The sequence below is a fragment of the Chenopodium album genome, chromosome 10 (assembly GCF_948465745.1).
Source record: "Chenopodium album chromosome 10, dcCheAlbu1.1, whole genome shotgun sequence".
Taxonomy (NCBI): domain Eukaryota; kingdom Viridiplantae; phylum Streptophyta; class Magnoliopsida; order Caryophyllales; family Amaranthaceae; genus Chenopodium; species Chenopodium album.
In genome coordinates this window covers 11,509,626-11,526,939 of record NC_137843.1, presented here as the reverse complement: position 1 = coordinate 11,526,939, position 17,314 = coordinate 11,509,626, and the positions used below count along the sequence as shown (strand labels likewise).

General features: G+C 32.0%; 1 protein-coding gene across 3 annotated transcripts; it reads left to right on the top strand.

Annotated features, from left to right (window-relative positions):
- The first annotated feature begins 9,253 nt into the window (after positions 1 to 9,253).
- Positions 9,254 to 16,422, top strand: LOC145563558 (squamosa promoter-binding-like protein 6). Of its 3 annotated transcripts, none has more exons than XM_081624006.1 (5): positions 9,254 to 9,527; positions 9,798 to 10,337; positions 11,336 to 11,439; positions 13,073 to 13,740; positions 15,902 to 16,422. In XM_081624006.1, exons 2-4 carry the CDS (start codon positions 9,808 to 9,810, stop codon positions 13,672 to 13,674), a joined length of 1,236 nt encoding a protein of 411 aa, XP_081480132.1. In that variant the 5' UTR covers positions 9,254 to 9,527; positions 9,798 to 9,807; the 3' UTR covers positions 13,675 to 13,740; positions 15,902 to 16,422. The 3 variants fall into 3 exon arrangements, with proteins under 3 accessions (XP_081480132.1, XP_081480131.1, XP_081480130.1); XM_081624005.1 differs by having other exon boundaries at positions 13,031 to 13,740; positions 15,958 to 16,421; XM_081624004.1 differs by having other exon boundaries at positions 13,031 to 13,740; positions 15,902 to 16,420.
- The last annotated feature ends 892 nt before the right edge of the window (positions 16,423 to 17,314 follow it).

Sequence of the window (17,314 nt, the reverse complement as noted above, 5' to 3'; positions counted from 1 at the left end):
AGTAGTAGTAGTAGTAGCAGCAGCAGCAGTAGCACTACTACTAGTACTAATAATGTAATCCCCCATAATTATGTGAATACAAAAATTTATATTTATGTGAATATTTAACTATGATTATTTATTTATATGATTTATTCTACCATTTCAAAAAAAAAAAATATTAGATGATTATTTATTTTACTATTTTAAAAGTTGATAAAACTATTTCATAAAAATTATTTCATTACTTATATTTTAATTATTATACATGTCCAACCCGTTATTCATTAAGCCTATTTTTTTTAAAAACCCACTCACTTTAAGCCCAAGTATCAATCCTAGTTTTATTAGAACTAGGAAACTAAACCACTCTAATAACAAAACCCCTCAAGCCTTCCCCTCCTCCAATTTCACGACAAAACAAAAAAAAAAAAAAAAAAAAAAAAAAAAAAAAAAAAGAAGTTGCTGCCAGCCCTGCCGCCGCCTGCACCACCGCCGGCCACCAGCCCCACCCTTGCTGCTGCTGCCGTTCGCCCCTCTTCTCCCTCTCTTCCTTTATTTTTTTTATTGCTTTATGATCTTAATTAAAATTGTTTAAAGTTTCAACCTTTAATTAAAATTTTGTTCTAAATTATATTATTATGGTTTGATAATATGTTTGGATTCTAAAAGATTGTAAATTTATGAGTTTGACATGTTTAATTTATTAAATAAAATTTCAGATTATGTATTTTGTATATTTTAGGGTTTAAAGCATTGATTTTTCATGTTTTAGGGCTTGATAACGTGTTACTCAAACTATCTAATCATACTATGTTTAAATTACATTAAAGTATAATTATTTTAATCATATATAAATTTTCAGATTTATTAAAGTTTCAATTTTCATGAACAAGTAGTGTTAATTTCATGTTTTTATGCTTCTAAACCTATAAAATAATTATTGTGAGTATTTTGTGATTGAAAAAGCTTTGAACTTTATATTCTAACTTTAAAAATAATTTTCAGATTTCGTACCTTTTATTTTGAAGCCTCTAATTGCATTGAATTGATATATTCTTGGGTTTTTAACACACTAACTTGCTATATAATGACTATTTCAAGTAATTACGCTTATGGGGTTATTTTATATACTTAAAACAAATTTCCAGATTTATTTACCCACTTTAAAGTTGCTGTAATTTGATATAAAACACTATATTTTCATAAATCTAACATATAAACTTGAAGTTGGGATGTTATATTACTAACTTTGATTTTTGGGGACAATTTAAAGGCTTTATTTTGATGATTTAAGAGGTTTTAAAGTAGTTTAGTATTGCTGTAATTTTAATTGCTTTGGTATTGATTTATTTCTAATTGTTTGGTTTAGGAGAGGACTTTGTAGAAGGCGACTTCTAGTTTTAAAGTGGCAAACCGGATTGTTTACGCAAGGTACGTACAAGTTACGAAACCTTGCTTGTAGGTGCATGTTTAAGGACGGATCGAGAACTTAGTATCATGTATATGATTGACTGGGTTAAATTGTCTGGTTATACATTGTGAATTTCAAACGATGTGCACTAGTTTATAATGCAAGTATTATTTGTGCTTTAATTATGCAAGGGGCGCTTAAAGGCAAAGGTATGTGATTGGTGTAAAGATCGAATTATTACTCATTCATGATTATGTAAACAGGATGAGTAAAGGAGAAATTCAAGTCTTGTAAGACGAGGTTAAGGTTTTGGGGTGCCTTATGCACTCAAGGTGTTTATACACCGAGGTAGTAATGGAATAATTAATAAATGTTGTTGATCACTAATAAATCAAGAATCTAAATTGAGAATTTGCCATGTTTGATTGAATTGTTTTGGGATGTTTGTATTGAAATGTATATGAGTCGTCACCAAGTCTAAACTTGTAAATCACGTAAAGTGCAAGATGGATGAGCAATAAAACTCTGGAATGGTGCACATCTGGAGTAATGACAATCAGGGGTTGGGGTACATGGGGTATTAGCCGTGTACTTTTATCGAGGTCGTCTGATCTACGAGTCTCTTATTTCAAATATTTTTCTTAAAACTAGGAGTTAGGTGAGATCTCATACTAACTACGGTCACGGAGTCGCGCCCGTGGTCGTTGGATGTTTATTAATGTTTCCGAAAGGAGGCATGGGGTTTTTCTTTATTGATGTTCCAAATGGGACATGGGTTGGACAACCTTGTCTATTGCTAAATCCAATGAACTAATTAAATGAGTCAGTCAATATCAATTAGTGAGGTCTTAATAAATTTAATAATCGAGTCATGGATTGAGTCTATATTTAATGATACTTGTGCTTGATTATTAGTAGTATGTTAGGTATTTTCTTAATTTGATTTCGCAGCTTGTATGTACTCAGCTTTGCTGACTGCGTGCTTTTGTGTGTGTCTTTCTTTGGTCATGGCCTTCGCCTTTCAATGACCCTGTGACGATGCAATTTTTACACTTGTAATATTGGGGAGCAGAATAACCACATGTTCTTACACATGCAGCATTCATCAAGGTTGTGGGATCTTGAGTAGAGAGTTGGTTGTTTGCATTTTATTTCTTTTGCAAGTTTGAATTTATTTTAATTCGATTTTATTTGACACCAATTCTTTTGGGTTTGAATTTATTTGAACACTGAATTTAATCACTTACTACTTTTTTATTGGGTTTTAAATAAGGGCCTTAATGGTTCCAACTTGTAATACTTATTTTGATTTAATTCCTTTGTTTTGAGGTTTATTTAAAACTGTTTTGGTTTTTCGCTGCTAATTTCTGAGATAGCCTTAACGTTTGAACACGTGGCAGTAGCACGCCAGTAATTCTCTTGAAATTGTTCAGGTTATATACAGGTTTCTCACAGGTTTTTAAGAGAGAATTATTGGGGTGTTACAAATAATGAAATCTAAAAAACAGGGCCGTAGTTGGACATGTTCTTAAATTTCCATTCGTGGCAAGCAATGTTAACCATCCCTTAATGCACAAGAAACATGTCATGTCATCTCAATTACGAATGCATAACAAAAAATATTATACTATTTGAAATTGGGTTTAACAAGAAATGGATTTGAAATCTTACCATCATATATTAGTAATTAATTTTTAATTAAGTTGTGGTTTTGTGGTGTGATAGTAAGGCCCGGTTGCTTAGAGCTACTCTGCTCTAATTCAATCTCCTCTACTCTGCTCTGCCCTGCCCTGCTCTGCTCTACTTAAAAATAATACTTAATATTGAATTATTATAATAATAATTAATATTAAATAATAATAATAATAATAAATAATTAATATTAATAATAGTAATAAATAAAGAATATTAAATAATAATAATACTATTAAAAATTAATATTTAATAATAATAATAATAAATAATTAATATTTAATAATAATAATAATATTAAAAATTAATATTTAATAATAATAATAATAATAATAAATATTTAATAATTATAATAATAATTAATTTTAATTATAATAATAATAAATATTTAATAATAATAATAATAAATAATTAATATTTGATAATTATAATATTAATAATAATTAATATTTGATAATTATAATATTAATAATAATAATAATAATGAATATTTAATAATAATAATAACAGTAATAATAATAATAATTATAATAATAGTAATAATAATAATTATTATTTATAATAATAATAATAATATTATTAATTGATTTTTATAATAAAAATTAATATTTAAAGATAATACTAATTATTAATTTTTAATAATAATAATAATAAAAATAATAATAATAATTAAATAACATTTAATAATAATAATTATTATAATAATAATATTTAATGATTATAATAATAATGCGATAATATTAATAATAGTAATAATAGTAGTAGTAGTAGTAGTAGTAGTAGTAGTAGTAATTATTACTATTATTATTATATTATTGTTAGTAGTAGTAATAGTAATAATAATAATAATAATAATAATAATAATAATAATAATAACAACAACAACAACAACTCATATCTTCACTAGGCTTTGCAATAGCTAGAGGAGTGGGGGCCCAGATTATATCTCGACTTCCTACTAACTTTTTATAGGTTGTATAACTTTATCTGTTTTTGAGAATAAATAATAATAATAATAATAAAATCTGCTCGGCTCTGCTCTGCTCTACTCTGCTTCAATCTGCTCTACTCTACTCTGCTCTGCTGAAATCTGCTTTGCTCTGCCCAAAAACTCAAAAGTACAGGGCCTTAGTATATAGTGAGAAATTTTTGTCAAAAGTAGTGGATAACGAACTTTTTTTACAAAATATGAATAGTAGATTGTATAGTGGGTCAAAAATAAGATGAAATAGACCATTAAAAAATAGATCTTGACATTCATGGAAAAAATATATCAACAAACTAGATACGGTTTTATAGGTAAAGAAGGGTGTATCGTCACTTTGTAAGTTTAGTTAGAACGAACATAAGAGTTCAACTATCCAAAACTCCAAAAGGGCTACAACCACACACAAGCCTTTTTTAAAAAAGAAAGCCTTACTTAAATTAGCAAAGGCTATCATGATAATTAGACTAATTACAAATATTCCTAAAAAAACAAATACAATAGGAAAATGTCGAGTTCACCTATCTAAGGGTCTCTTCTCATTTACTGAACTGAACTGAACTTATTAGAGCTAAGCTGAACTGAACTGAACTAAACTGAAATGAATATTTTATGAGATAAGGAAATTAGGAGCTAAAATAAACTGAACTGAACTGAACTGAAAATAATCTAATGAGAACATGACCTAAAGTGCGTAAACACTACAATATATATAACATCCAAAAGCAAATTAATGCATCATTTGAATCTCACACAGTCACAATCTAGTCGTTTGTATAGAAGTATACGTTCACACATATTCTGTCTGGTATTTAAGTGCCCCATTTTAACTTGAGAAGGTATTGCGTACGTACGGACGCACGAACTGTTTGGTGCAGGAGGTTTGACTGATATATTTTACTCGTTGGCTGATATGTTTCATGTGTTGGCTGATATGGTTTTTGGGTTGGCTAATATATTGCTTTTGTTAGCTGATATGTTTTTTTTTTCTTTTCTTTTGTTGGCTGGAATCAGACATAATTTGGCTTATATGTTTCTTTAGTTAGATGTTATATTTATTTTGTTAGCTGATATGTATATTTTAATTGTTGGCTTATATGTTTCATTTTGTTAGCTGATATGTATATTTTAATTGTTGGCTTACCTGTTGCTTTTATTGGCTGATACACTTCATTTGTTGGTTGATACGCTTCATTTGTTAGTTGATACGCTTCATCTGTTGGCTTATATGTCTTTTGTTGGCTGATATACTGCTCTTCTTGGCTTATATGTATCTTTAGTTGGCTGATATACTGCTCTTGTTCACTTAAATGTATATTTTGTTGGCTGATATACTCCTTGTTGGCTTATATACTCCTAATGTTAACTGATATCAGACATTAATTGGCTAATATGTTACTTTTATTGGCTTATATATACAAATACAATGTATAAGCCAAGATTTCTTCCTCTCTCCTCTTTCTCCCTCTTCCTCTCTCCTCTTTCTTCCTTTCTCTTTGTTTCTCACGTCACCCACCACCCTTTGTTTCTCACGCCACCACCCAAGAACCAACACAAACCACGACCTTGACCTTAACCTCACTCACCCTAACCCACCACCCTAACCTCATGCCACACCTAGGAGTGTTCATAACTAGGTACCCGGGTTATGGAAGTGCGAGTAAATTAGGTGGCCCATTATCCTACCCGGTATCGAGTACCCGTTTTTACCAGGTCGGATCACTAGGTACCCGGTATTTTAATTTTTTTTTTTCATTTTACTTTTTTGGTTTTTCCTTAAAATCTGAGGTTAGATTAGTAGATTGCGTGCTATTCTTGAAGATTTGAAGTAATATATTATCTAAAAATAAACCATCTAGTCTACAATATTTATTTTTCAAATAAAATAAATCTGTTTTTTTTTAAGATAGAACCTGTTGTGTATGGCTTTTAAAATCCTGATATTTTTATAAAAAAAATAAAAAAATAAAAAAACTGTCGTTTTCATTAAAAAAAAAAAAACTGTTATTTTCATTAAAAAAAACCTGCTCTTTTCATTAAAAAAAAAAAAACATTCCTGTGTTAATTTTTTGAAAAAACTTGCTCTTTTTCATTAAAAAAAAAAAAAACAAAAACAAAACAAACTGTTGGTTGATTTTAAAAAAAAATTAACCTTTTTTTTTATTATTAAAACTAAATCTGCTGCGGTGCGATGGAGAGTTGCGATGGTCGTCAGAAAATTAGAGTTGAGAGGTAAGTGATGTGGTGGACTGGTGGTCGCTTGAGAGGTGCGGTAATCGCTTGATACTTGAGAGGCTGAGAGAGACAGAGAGTGTTTGACAGAGATGCGGCTACTGAGTACTAAGTAAGGGCCTGTTCTCATACGTTTATTTTCAATTCAGTTCAGTTTAGTTCAATTCAGTTCAGTTTAGTTCAGCTCTAATCAGTTCAGTTCAGCTCTAATCAATTCAGTTCAGCTCAGTTCAGTTCAGTTCAGTTCAATTCAGTTCAGTTTATGTCTAATGATATTGCTAATGATATAAAGCCAAATTTCATTCTTTTAAACTCTTATTACAACAACGACAATAATAATAATAATAATAATAATAATAATAATAACAACATTGTATTAATTAGAATAATAAAGAGAGTGGTATACAGTTGGGGGGGGGGGTTGGCTCTGTTTAATTTCGTTCCAGCTTTTTCTTTTTTTTTTAATTGTGATAATTTTTTACAAAGTGTTTTGTGTCCTTTTGTCATAATAATATTTTATTTTTTAATTAAATAGAATATGTTTTAAAAATGTTTAGGGGTTTCATGTTTTTAATGTATTTTCCATAAATATTTTAATTATATAGTATATTTTTCTTAAATATTTTAATATGTATATTTGTATATACACATATGTATAATAATAAATAATCAAAGATCACTAATCCGTAGTTAAAAATCACTAATTAATAAGTTCAGTTCAGTTCAGTTCAGCTCAGTTCAGTGCAGCTCAATTCAGTTAAGTTCAGTTCAGTTCGGTTGAGTTCAGTCAATGAAAACAGGCTCTAAGTGAGTAAGGTAGTAACCCTAAAGCTTAAAAAGGGTGTAAAGTGCCTTTTAGGAAAAAAAAAGGAAAAAAAATTTCGGGTAATTAACGGGTACCCGTTATACTCAAAGGTTGGCCCATTACCCGACTTGCGAATTTAATTTTTGAACGGGTCGGGTACCTGACCAGCAAAAATGGGAAAATTTCAAAAAATACCCGCAGGGTATTTTGCGGGTCAACAAGTCGGATCAACCGAGTCGGGTATTTTTTAACACCCCTAGCCACACCCAACCAACCACCACCCGCGCCACCTTCTCGACCCAATTCACTAACCCAAGTACCCAACAATTAGAACTTGCAACAACAACAACCGCACAAACACCAACAAATCAGCCCACATCGCCGCCACCAAATTCACACCCAAAACCGCCACCAAAAGCACCACCAAATGGCACCACCACCACCAGCGAACGCCTCCACCTCCGCATCCGTCATCTAGGGTTTCGTCATTGTTATCGTCGTCATCCACCATTGCCGTCATTGTCATCGTCGTCTTCGAGTCTTTGGATGCACAAACACTTGGTTGCGGGCGCCCGCACCCAATAGTTTGCGTTTTAACTTTTGCGGTATTCACGTGTATTACTTTGATTATTATCAGTGCTTTATACATAAAGTTAAACATAATTACGTAAGTTTTTGTTAAAACCGTTTTAATATATAATTTTCGAATATTAACTTTTTATAATTTATACTTACCAATAATTAAAGATATTATTAACCAAAATTCTACTCATATATATATTAGCAAGTACACTAGTTTAGTTGGGACTCTAAAAAACGGAATTATCATAAAATCAATTCCATGCCATTAGATTTCATTAATTTTTTTTTATACATCCATAATATTATTAAAACTCAAAGGGACAAGATGGTATTGACATGTGTCACCTTCTCTCATCATGATTTGGTGCCACATAAGTAATTACATTGCAAGCCTCATCATAAAACCTTTCGTCATATATAAGCTATATTATTATATTGTGTCTAATCAAGCACCCTATAATATATACCTTACTATTTAGCAATAATTAACAATAAGCATTAATAAAATTTATTTTATAGGAAAAACTCTTCATATATTTAACCTTTAAATTTAAACAACTATCTATTATTTATAAACAACTTGGTCATTTTTATAGCATTGTTTATTCAATTGAAATTTCATTACAAGTTACATAATTCACCGATGATGTCGTAATAAAAAATTTAAATCATTTTCAAAAAAAGAAACATGTGCATTTAATGATAAAATATAGTTATAGATCAGAGTACGAGATAACTATCAGTAGTATGGATATCAAAATAACAAAGATGTGATTCATTGTATTGATACAAATTTATTCACTTATTAATATTGTTGAAAATCAACCCCTTTAAATTTAAGTTTGATCAAACTCACATGATCATAAATGTATAATAATTCGGCGCATCGCTCAAGTCAATAACTAGTTCATATAGCTAAAACAATACAATAACAATTAACAACTCTATAAGGATTGATATGAAGTTATGAACTTGTCTAAAAAAAAAAAAAAAAAAAAAAAAAAAAAGTTATGAACATACCAAAGTAAAAATGATGTCTTCTTATATCATTACATCAATAATGCATTCATATTCCAAAAAAAAAAAAAAAAAAAAAAAAAAAAACATTTCACAATGCTATATAACGCCCCTATAAGCAAGAATCTAGAACCTAAGTAAAAAGGGGTTGAAAATTCAAACCTTAGTTCTATTGTGGGGGTTGAATAAGACATGTTGTGGTTAAGGATAATTATTGGACACAAATATTAGTGGACCCTACCTAGAAGTGGACATACATCTGCCTCTTTAATGGGCGAAGCCCGGTATTGTGGCCCTAATATCTTTAATTCCATGGGGTATCCTCAAACGAAACAGAATTTTGACATTCCACCTAATTAACTGAATTAGTATCAATCTTATTTCTTAATCTTGTTTTTTCTATACCTTTCAATCTCATCATTAACTGAATTTAGTAGAAAAATTAATCCTTAAACATCCTTTTCTTTTTCCTGTAGTTTATTCTTTTTGATATAAAGTACTGCATATCACTAAAGGGTTAAAAATTAAATTGAAATTTGATCTAACGTGTTGGATACAACCACCTGACGTTGTGGTTACAGTCCACAATTATTTTTTGTTTGCACTGTTAATTTATAAGTTAATTCTCAAGTGATATATGTGAGAGTGATGGACATGAAAGATCCTTGAGACATGCTTCCCCAATGAGATTTTCTCAGAAATCTGCCTCCACTTTCCTTCACTACCTTTTACTTTCTTTATTTTAAAGAACAAAATACTCGCTTTTTTCTATTACGCTCTGTATTTCACTCCATCTTCTCCTCTGCTTCACTATAACTCCGGTAAGTACAAAACCCATCTCCAATTTTTCTTTAATTTCGTTGGGTTTTCTCCATTTATTATATTTAATCACTCAAATTTATGAATTGGGTTGTTGAAAAAATATGATTTCTTTTTGGGGTTTGAATGGTCAATTTTGAGTTGAAATTATGAAATAATTGAGTGTTTTTGGTGGGTATTTGTTTATTTTATAAATTTGCTGATAATTTCTTTTTTTTTTTTGGGATTTTGTTTTGATGATGCTTAATCATAGAATTATATGATATATGCAGGTCAATTGTGATGGATTCTTGGAAACATGTGGGATGTGAAATTAAACCCATGTTTAATGTTGAAAGTTACCCATTAATTTCTAATACTCAAGCTCTTGAGAGAATGGATTTTATGGATTTGGGGTTTCCTGATGATATTAGGAAATCATATTCAATTTCTAGTGAACCAAGTGGGGAGGTTTTTAGTGATGAAATTGGCACAGATTATCCTCAATTTGGTGAAGAATCTAATCATCAACAAGATTTTTCACTTGTTGATTTGAAGTTGGGTAGGTTGGAAGTTGGTGGGATTGATAAAGATGGTGAATTGTCAAGAATTAATGCAGCTGAATCATCTGTTATGCTGTCTTCTCCGGCAAAGAAAGCTCGGTCTTCGATGTCGAGTAATCGATCTTCTAATTGTCAAGTTCTTGGTTGTAACAAGGATCTTAGCTCTTTTAAGAGCTACTATAAGCGGCATAAGGTCTGTGATGTTCATACGAAGACTCCTAAAGTTATTGTTGATGGGATTGAGCAAAGATTTTGTCAACAATGTAGCAGGTTTGCCTTCTTTCTACTGTTTCAGTTTACTTTTATAATGGTATTAGACTAACATATGAATACACATAGTTTGTATTTAGTTTTGCAATTGAATTTCCAGAATTTCTTGTCTGAATTAAGAACCTATTGATAGATGTGTAGAATAATAATCTAGAACCTGCTGATAGGTGTGCGATATGATAAGAATCCTAGTGCAACGAGGAATATGATTCATTGATACTTACATGAAAGATTTGTGTTGGAGCTGTACATTAACAAGTTTTATTTTCCCCAAATTAGTTTATTGATTAGGGGACAAAACCTCATTTCCAAGATAAACCAATTAACCATGTCGTCTGTAAGTAATATTCTATTTCTTGTGGAAAGAATCTCAGTGGATATTGGCATTGGTTGTCAGCTTGAGTTTTGTTGATGTCTAAATCCAAACTGAATCAGATTTGGCTGCAACATTTAAGTATGAGTACTTAATAGTTTGTAGATTGTTTTCTATGTTATGGAGAAATACATGTTAAACGAGTTGCATCCATTCATTAACAGATTATGCTGTCTTTCACGTAAAACAATTTCGGGGTTTCTGATTCCATGCTATAAGGGTATGTCTTGTTGGTCCCCCCCTCCCTTCCCCCCTCTTTTTTAATCTTTTTTCTGAAGATCAGTATTGGATATGCAGTACAATAGTACATATATTTTACAATATATCAGCTTTCTGCCATTACATGAAAATAATACGGGTTTGTTAGTGAATGGTATAAGCATTAGATTAAGATGCCAAATGCTGTAGATTAAAATTTGAGCTATCAAGGTCAGCTACATGTCTTATTTGAATTTGCAAGTGTTGCCAGACTATCTGTGTTGTTCATCTAGGCAACCCTTTACCAGTCTTGTCCTTTTAGATCCTAAATTGATTGGGTTCTTTTTTTCTTTCATTTTTCATTGGGATCATCTTTCGTTTATGAAAACTGCATTTTTCTTTACTTACCGGTGATTGGATTGTCCAGGTTTCATCAATTGGCTGAATTTGACGACATCAAACGTAGTTGTCGTAGGCGTCTTTCTGCTCATAATAAGCGTCGAAGGAAGCCTCAGCTTGCTTCTGAACCAGGTGAGACAAGCGCTCTTTATGAGTTATATTTAGTAACTATAACATGTACCCATCTAGACTTGAGACTTTTGTAATATTCATTTGGTATTTATCAGCCAAACACGTGTTTGTTGTGAAATAATGTTCTGATATAGGTTTATATAGTGTAACTGCGAATTTAAAGATGCGGGGACTTGGGAATTGAGTACGTTATATGAGAACTATGAAAAAACAATTGACTGTTTGATAGTTTTGTTTGAAGATCCAAACATTTATGTGCACAATTCCTCATCCACCTTATTGACTCAATGCAATAATTGCCAGTAACTTGCCTGAAAACTCATGAATGTTATGTCAGTTTCAAAGGCTCACATTATTTCAGAAGATTGTCATAAAAAAAATTTTCTTACAAATTATATAATTACTCCTTTGCAGTTTAAGCTCAGAACAGTTTTTTATTAATTTTAGTTGTTGAATGTAATGACTAGCAGCTTTTTAAATCACATGTTAGTTGCTTATGCATTTTTTCAAATTATAAATCTATGAAAGCTTTATTGATGACACTGAACTACTGAAGTGATAAATGACTTGGATGATAGAAGGTCTTTCACTGTTTAAGAATCTTTTCTTTTACTTCGTATTCGTTTGCTTCTTTCTTTCAGGTAAATTACTTTTCTGCATTGTAGTTGTGAGGTTGACTTACTTAGGCTCCAACTAGATTGAGGAATCTAGTCAGCCCAGTTAGGCAGCATCTTTTGAAATTTAGTGCAAACCTAATTCAGATAATGATCTTAAAAATTAAGTGGATTTCCTCAGCCATTTTATGAAGCTCTAGATATTCTATACTTTAGGCATACTTCGAGAATATTTGATCAAGATGACATAATTTATATAGAGGGTCATAAGCTCCCTAATAATTTACTTCTTGGGTGGTCTAGGTGTTGTACTTTTATATCTGATGTGAGCTGACCAACTCTTCAATGCTACAGTCATGAAGATCAACATGAACATTACCCCAATGTCTCGTCTGCCACTTAAAAATTCTGATAGCTACCCACTAAAAAGCCTTTTTATTACTTGTCAAATGGATTTGTTGTGAATTTTATGAGACAATAATCTGCCGAATTTCATGTAAGAATTTCAGGAAATTGTTCCTATTTCTTTTATAATTTGTATTGTATGGATGTAGCATCATTATTCTATGATATATGTCTTTCCAACTAGTTTAAAAGTGGCTCCCCATATTCATTAATGATCAAGGTTCTCTAAAAATAATGAATCTAAAAAAACCGTGGCAAGGGCCTGTTATGCTGCATTATATAATCTAAACCATTTTAACTGTATTATGAACACTATGGTGAGACGAATAAAGGATGAACCTTAACATATACAATTGATCTACTCTAAAGTTACCAATTTTCAAGGTTATATCTCCTGGTATTACCTATGCTTCTCACTAGCAACCCTTTGAGCATAAAGTTGTGTCAGAAGACTCAAAACTCTATGAAGCTATTTGTCTTTTTTTTTTCCACCCCTTTTTGAATGAACAAATGTTAGTGGGGCTTCTCATTTGTATCAGAATTTTCACCATATAATATACTACAATTTGCAGGTAGTGGGATAATTGACTTTTCCTCATCACTTGCTTTTCCAGAAGTGATGCCTAGTGTTTATCTCGGTACGAGTAAGTATGAAGAGGGGATTGATAATTCCATCAAGAGCTCAAATTTCCTTCTCCAAATGGGATGTGTAGGAGAGAAAATAAATAAGTTTCCTGCAAATGTTAAGGACGACATTGCTGGCTTTGCAAAACCGACTAATGAAACTTTATCCAGCATTCAGCAAACTAGTCGTGCTCTCTCTCTTCTGTCAGCTCAATCACATAGTATATCAAGCCAGTTGCTGGAAACTGCAAGCGTGACACTGACCAACAGAGGCAACCATGCAGATTCGAATCCTGGGCATTCTCTTAACCATTCAGCTGGCATTTTTAATAAAGTTTCAGCAAGTGGCCCTCATGAACCTGGAATCTATTCAATGGAAGCTGACAAGGATGGACCCACCATGATCAATCATAACAATAGCAACACTGTTGGTCTTCATCTCCCAAGTGATGGCATTTCAAGGCCGGATTTAAGGAACACTGATTGTCACCATCCCAAGGGACGTGGCATCATCCTTAACTTGCTTCAATTGTCTTCGAATCTTCAAAGAGTTGAGCAGCAAAAACACTCAACTGAAAATGAAGCAGGATAAACAAAGTTATTCTGAAAAAGTGGATATAGACCTTTTCTTGCTCTGAAGGGCAGTGCATGCATTAAGGTATGTGACGTTCCTACTTAATAAAAAACATAATTATTGCCGTCTTATTGATTCCTTGCTGCTGAATTGGCATGCACAATTAACAAATTCCAATGGCTATTATTAAAATAGGCTGCTGTGTCACAAGCCTGACTTGATGCTAGAATCATAAAATACGAGGTTTATGGGGGAAAAAGTATCATAGTAAGAGTGGCAAGTGTGTAGACGTGTTTTTTTTTAAAAAAAACTGACAGCTACTCGAGATACTACCTTCTCCGTCTTATTGATAGAAAAGCACTTTTTTTTTTTTTTTTTTTTTTTTGGGTAAAACTGAGGCTCGTTCACTTTGTATGAGTTTCAATACTTGGCCTTCATGTTGAATATAGTATTAGCAGAATTGACGTCAGAAGAGGTCAGGGGGACACATTTAGTTCCATAGATATCTTTCACTAACTTTCATTCTGAGATGTGGTTACCCGGGCCTATTTAGATTCCCTTTGTGCAAGTATAGAATCATAATTTCTAGTGGGTAATCAACTTGGTATTTTTATTGTGAAATGGTGCTTTTTTTTCCGATCTCTGAGTCATCCTCATTATAATAATAATAATACACCTTGTCTGTGGAAACTGGAAAACTTCTCTGTATTCTTTTTGCCTCACTTAACTAATGCAACCACAAAAGCCAACGAAGCAACGACGTAGGTAGGGAACCTGTAAGTGGCTGTTTAATAGAATAGAACAAAAATCAGAGCTTATAATTCCTTTTTTTAATGCGTATCGCTTTTGTAGGCCGTCTATTCAGGTGGTTTATGGAAACCTAGGTATCATTATCATATTTAATATTATATGCTAGCGTATCATAGCTGATTTATGTTTCTAAGACATCGTGCTTGTAGAGTCATGTTAGTATTCTTTTACTCAATCACTAATCATTCTATAATTGTTAATTCTTGTATTCCCCATCATTCCTGTCATCACTGGTCAAACATGTACGGCATTGTTTAATTCACTAGGTCTCATATTGTCTTTATGTTATTGTGAACTGAACATCATCATCTAGTTCCTTCAATAAGAATATGTTTTGTTTAAGCCTACGAAAGGAAGGTTACTTGTGTAGCATCCTAGCTTTTATCTTGACCAAAAATGAGATTCATGGTTCTAACTTCTGACTATTCACTGGGACAACAGACAACACTCAAGGTTTTTTAACGAGTAAAAACTTTTTCTTGGGAATAGTTCTCCTTTTCGAATGTAACCATAAAGATTAGTACCCTGGCAGTGTTAATTCTTCTTCATGTGTTTTTCATCCCCATGGGAAGGAGGGGAAAAAAACTTTTAAAAAAAAGGTATCCTATGAAGAAAACAAGCTCAACTAGTTCTTACTTTTAATTTGGTTACCATTTTGTGATACCATTGTGTCAGATTGTTTTTGTGATAATTGATGGCATCTTGCTTGATTGATCAACGTAATACGATGCATTCTGTTGCCTCTGTACTGCCATGCTGGTGCTTACAAGCATCCTTGTGTGCGATGAATATGCCTTAACCTTGACTTCTTTGTTTCTAGAATTAGCTTATTTTTATTATTTAGGCATGTAGGCTCCAAGATACATAGAAATCTGTTTGTTACTGGTTAAAATTCATGGTGTTCATCGATGAGTTATGCAATAATGCATATCACTATTTCATTATGCTTATGTAGATCATCCAGGTTTATATTATAGGATTTGTTAAGGAAAATAAACCTTTAATGAAGAAAATAAGTATTTTTCGTTCAAAGGTGAACTAGACATGCCTAGCAACTGTCAGTTTATGGGACATCAACATTGCAGTGGACAGCTCTTGAATTTAGCTTTCCAGGGAAGAAGAAAAAAAGAAAGGGAAAAGGTCACATGAACCGGAATGAATTTTCTAGAAGGAGGTTGGTTTGTTGCCACAAGCTACCCGATATAGCTTCAAAAACTTTGTTGCTACATTTTTAATGTTAAAACTTTTTGGTTTGAGTTTCTGATCTTTTTTAATTTGGAATTGTTTATGCAAGTCATGTAGTCCATGTGCTCAGTAGAAAAGCTGATGAGTCCTCAGCCAAATTTTTTCGTCGTGATTGAATAACTTTGCATGTTATTTCTTGACAATACTTTGAACACAAACATGACTGATTCTATGTTGATACTTTTTGCAGTCTTGATGTCGAATTAAAATTTTGCAATGCCCGAACATGGTACTTCCCGCCAGCAGTAATCAAGCGATGTATGATATCCAAAGCAATAGAATTGGGCCGTGAATAGTGAGTGATACTGTACAAAGTCGAAAACTTGAAACTTGTTTTCCAGTTTACCTTACAGTACAGAAGCTACCTGCTGGCTGCTGCAATGAACCAAGGCAGTACAGTGTTGTCGCTTCCATTCTGAATATGCTGCTGCTTTTTTAATGGCAGATGTTTTTGATAATGAATTGAAAGGCCTTGTTTAATTCACCTTATTTTTACTTATTTCAGAAAAAATAAGTTCAGATCAGATCAGATTAGAAAAAATAAATTCAGATCAGATCAGAAAAAATAAGTTCAGATCAGATCATCGTTTTATGTACAGTTTTTTATCGCTAAATATCTTTAATTTCGTAACGAAAAAAATTATGAAAATCACATATTAATAAAATACACATTATTACGAATTTAACAAAACCCTACTTTTGTATATTTTTTCCGTATACATTGTTGTATATTTAAGGTCAAAGTTTGGTCAAATCTGTCATTCAGATTAGACCAGATTAGACAGATCATATAAGCAAAAATAAAGTGAATCAAACAAGGCCTGAGTATCTGATTTCATGTCACTCCCTATGTATGGCCTTATGTAATTAAATTTAAAAAATTTTGAACTGTTCTATGTTTACGTTCCACCTGATTGACTCTAATCTTTGCTTTGGAATTCCAAGAGACCAACTTGTGTAACGACTAGGTCAGAGGGGTGGGGGTCTTAATCAAATTAGACCAACTTGTGTAACGACTAGGTCGGAAAGGGGGAGGGGGGTGGTCTTAGTCAAATTAGACCAACCTGTGTAACGATTAGACCAACTAGTGAAATGAACAGGTCTAGTAGGGCAGGGTTTAATCATATGATACGAACAAGTTAGGGGGGATTGATAATATCAGTAGTCCACCATACTTATATACATGCCATATCCATCAATCACTTCAGGTAATAACAATGTAAAAATAGTTTGCGTAAGGATGGAAAGGTAAGTTATTGTAAATATTACAAAACCATTCGTGATTACAAAACCATTCGTGGTCTTATACATCTAAAACCAAAATTTTAATCAATCAATCAAAGTCTTACGGTGTGTTTGGATATAGAGATTGGAAAGAAAAGAAGGGGAAGGAAGAGAAAGGGAGGGGAGGGAAGAAAGAGGAATTTTCCTTCCAAATCTCTCCATTGTTAGAGGGATTAATTTCTTTCAATTTAATCCCTTCATTTCTCTTCCCTCCAATTCCCTTCCTTCCATATTTATTATCCAAATGAAAGATACCCCATCTCCCTATTTTCTTTCTCTTCCTTTCCCTCTACTTCCTTCTATTCAAACACATTATTAA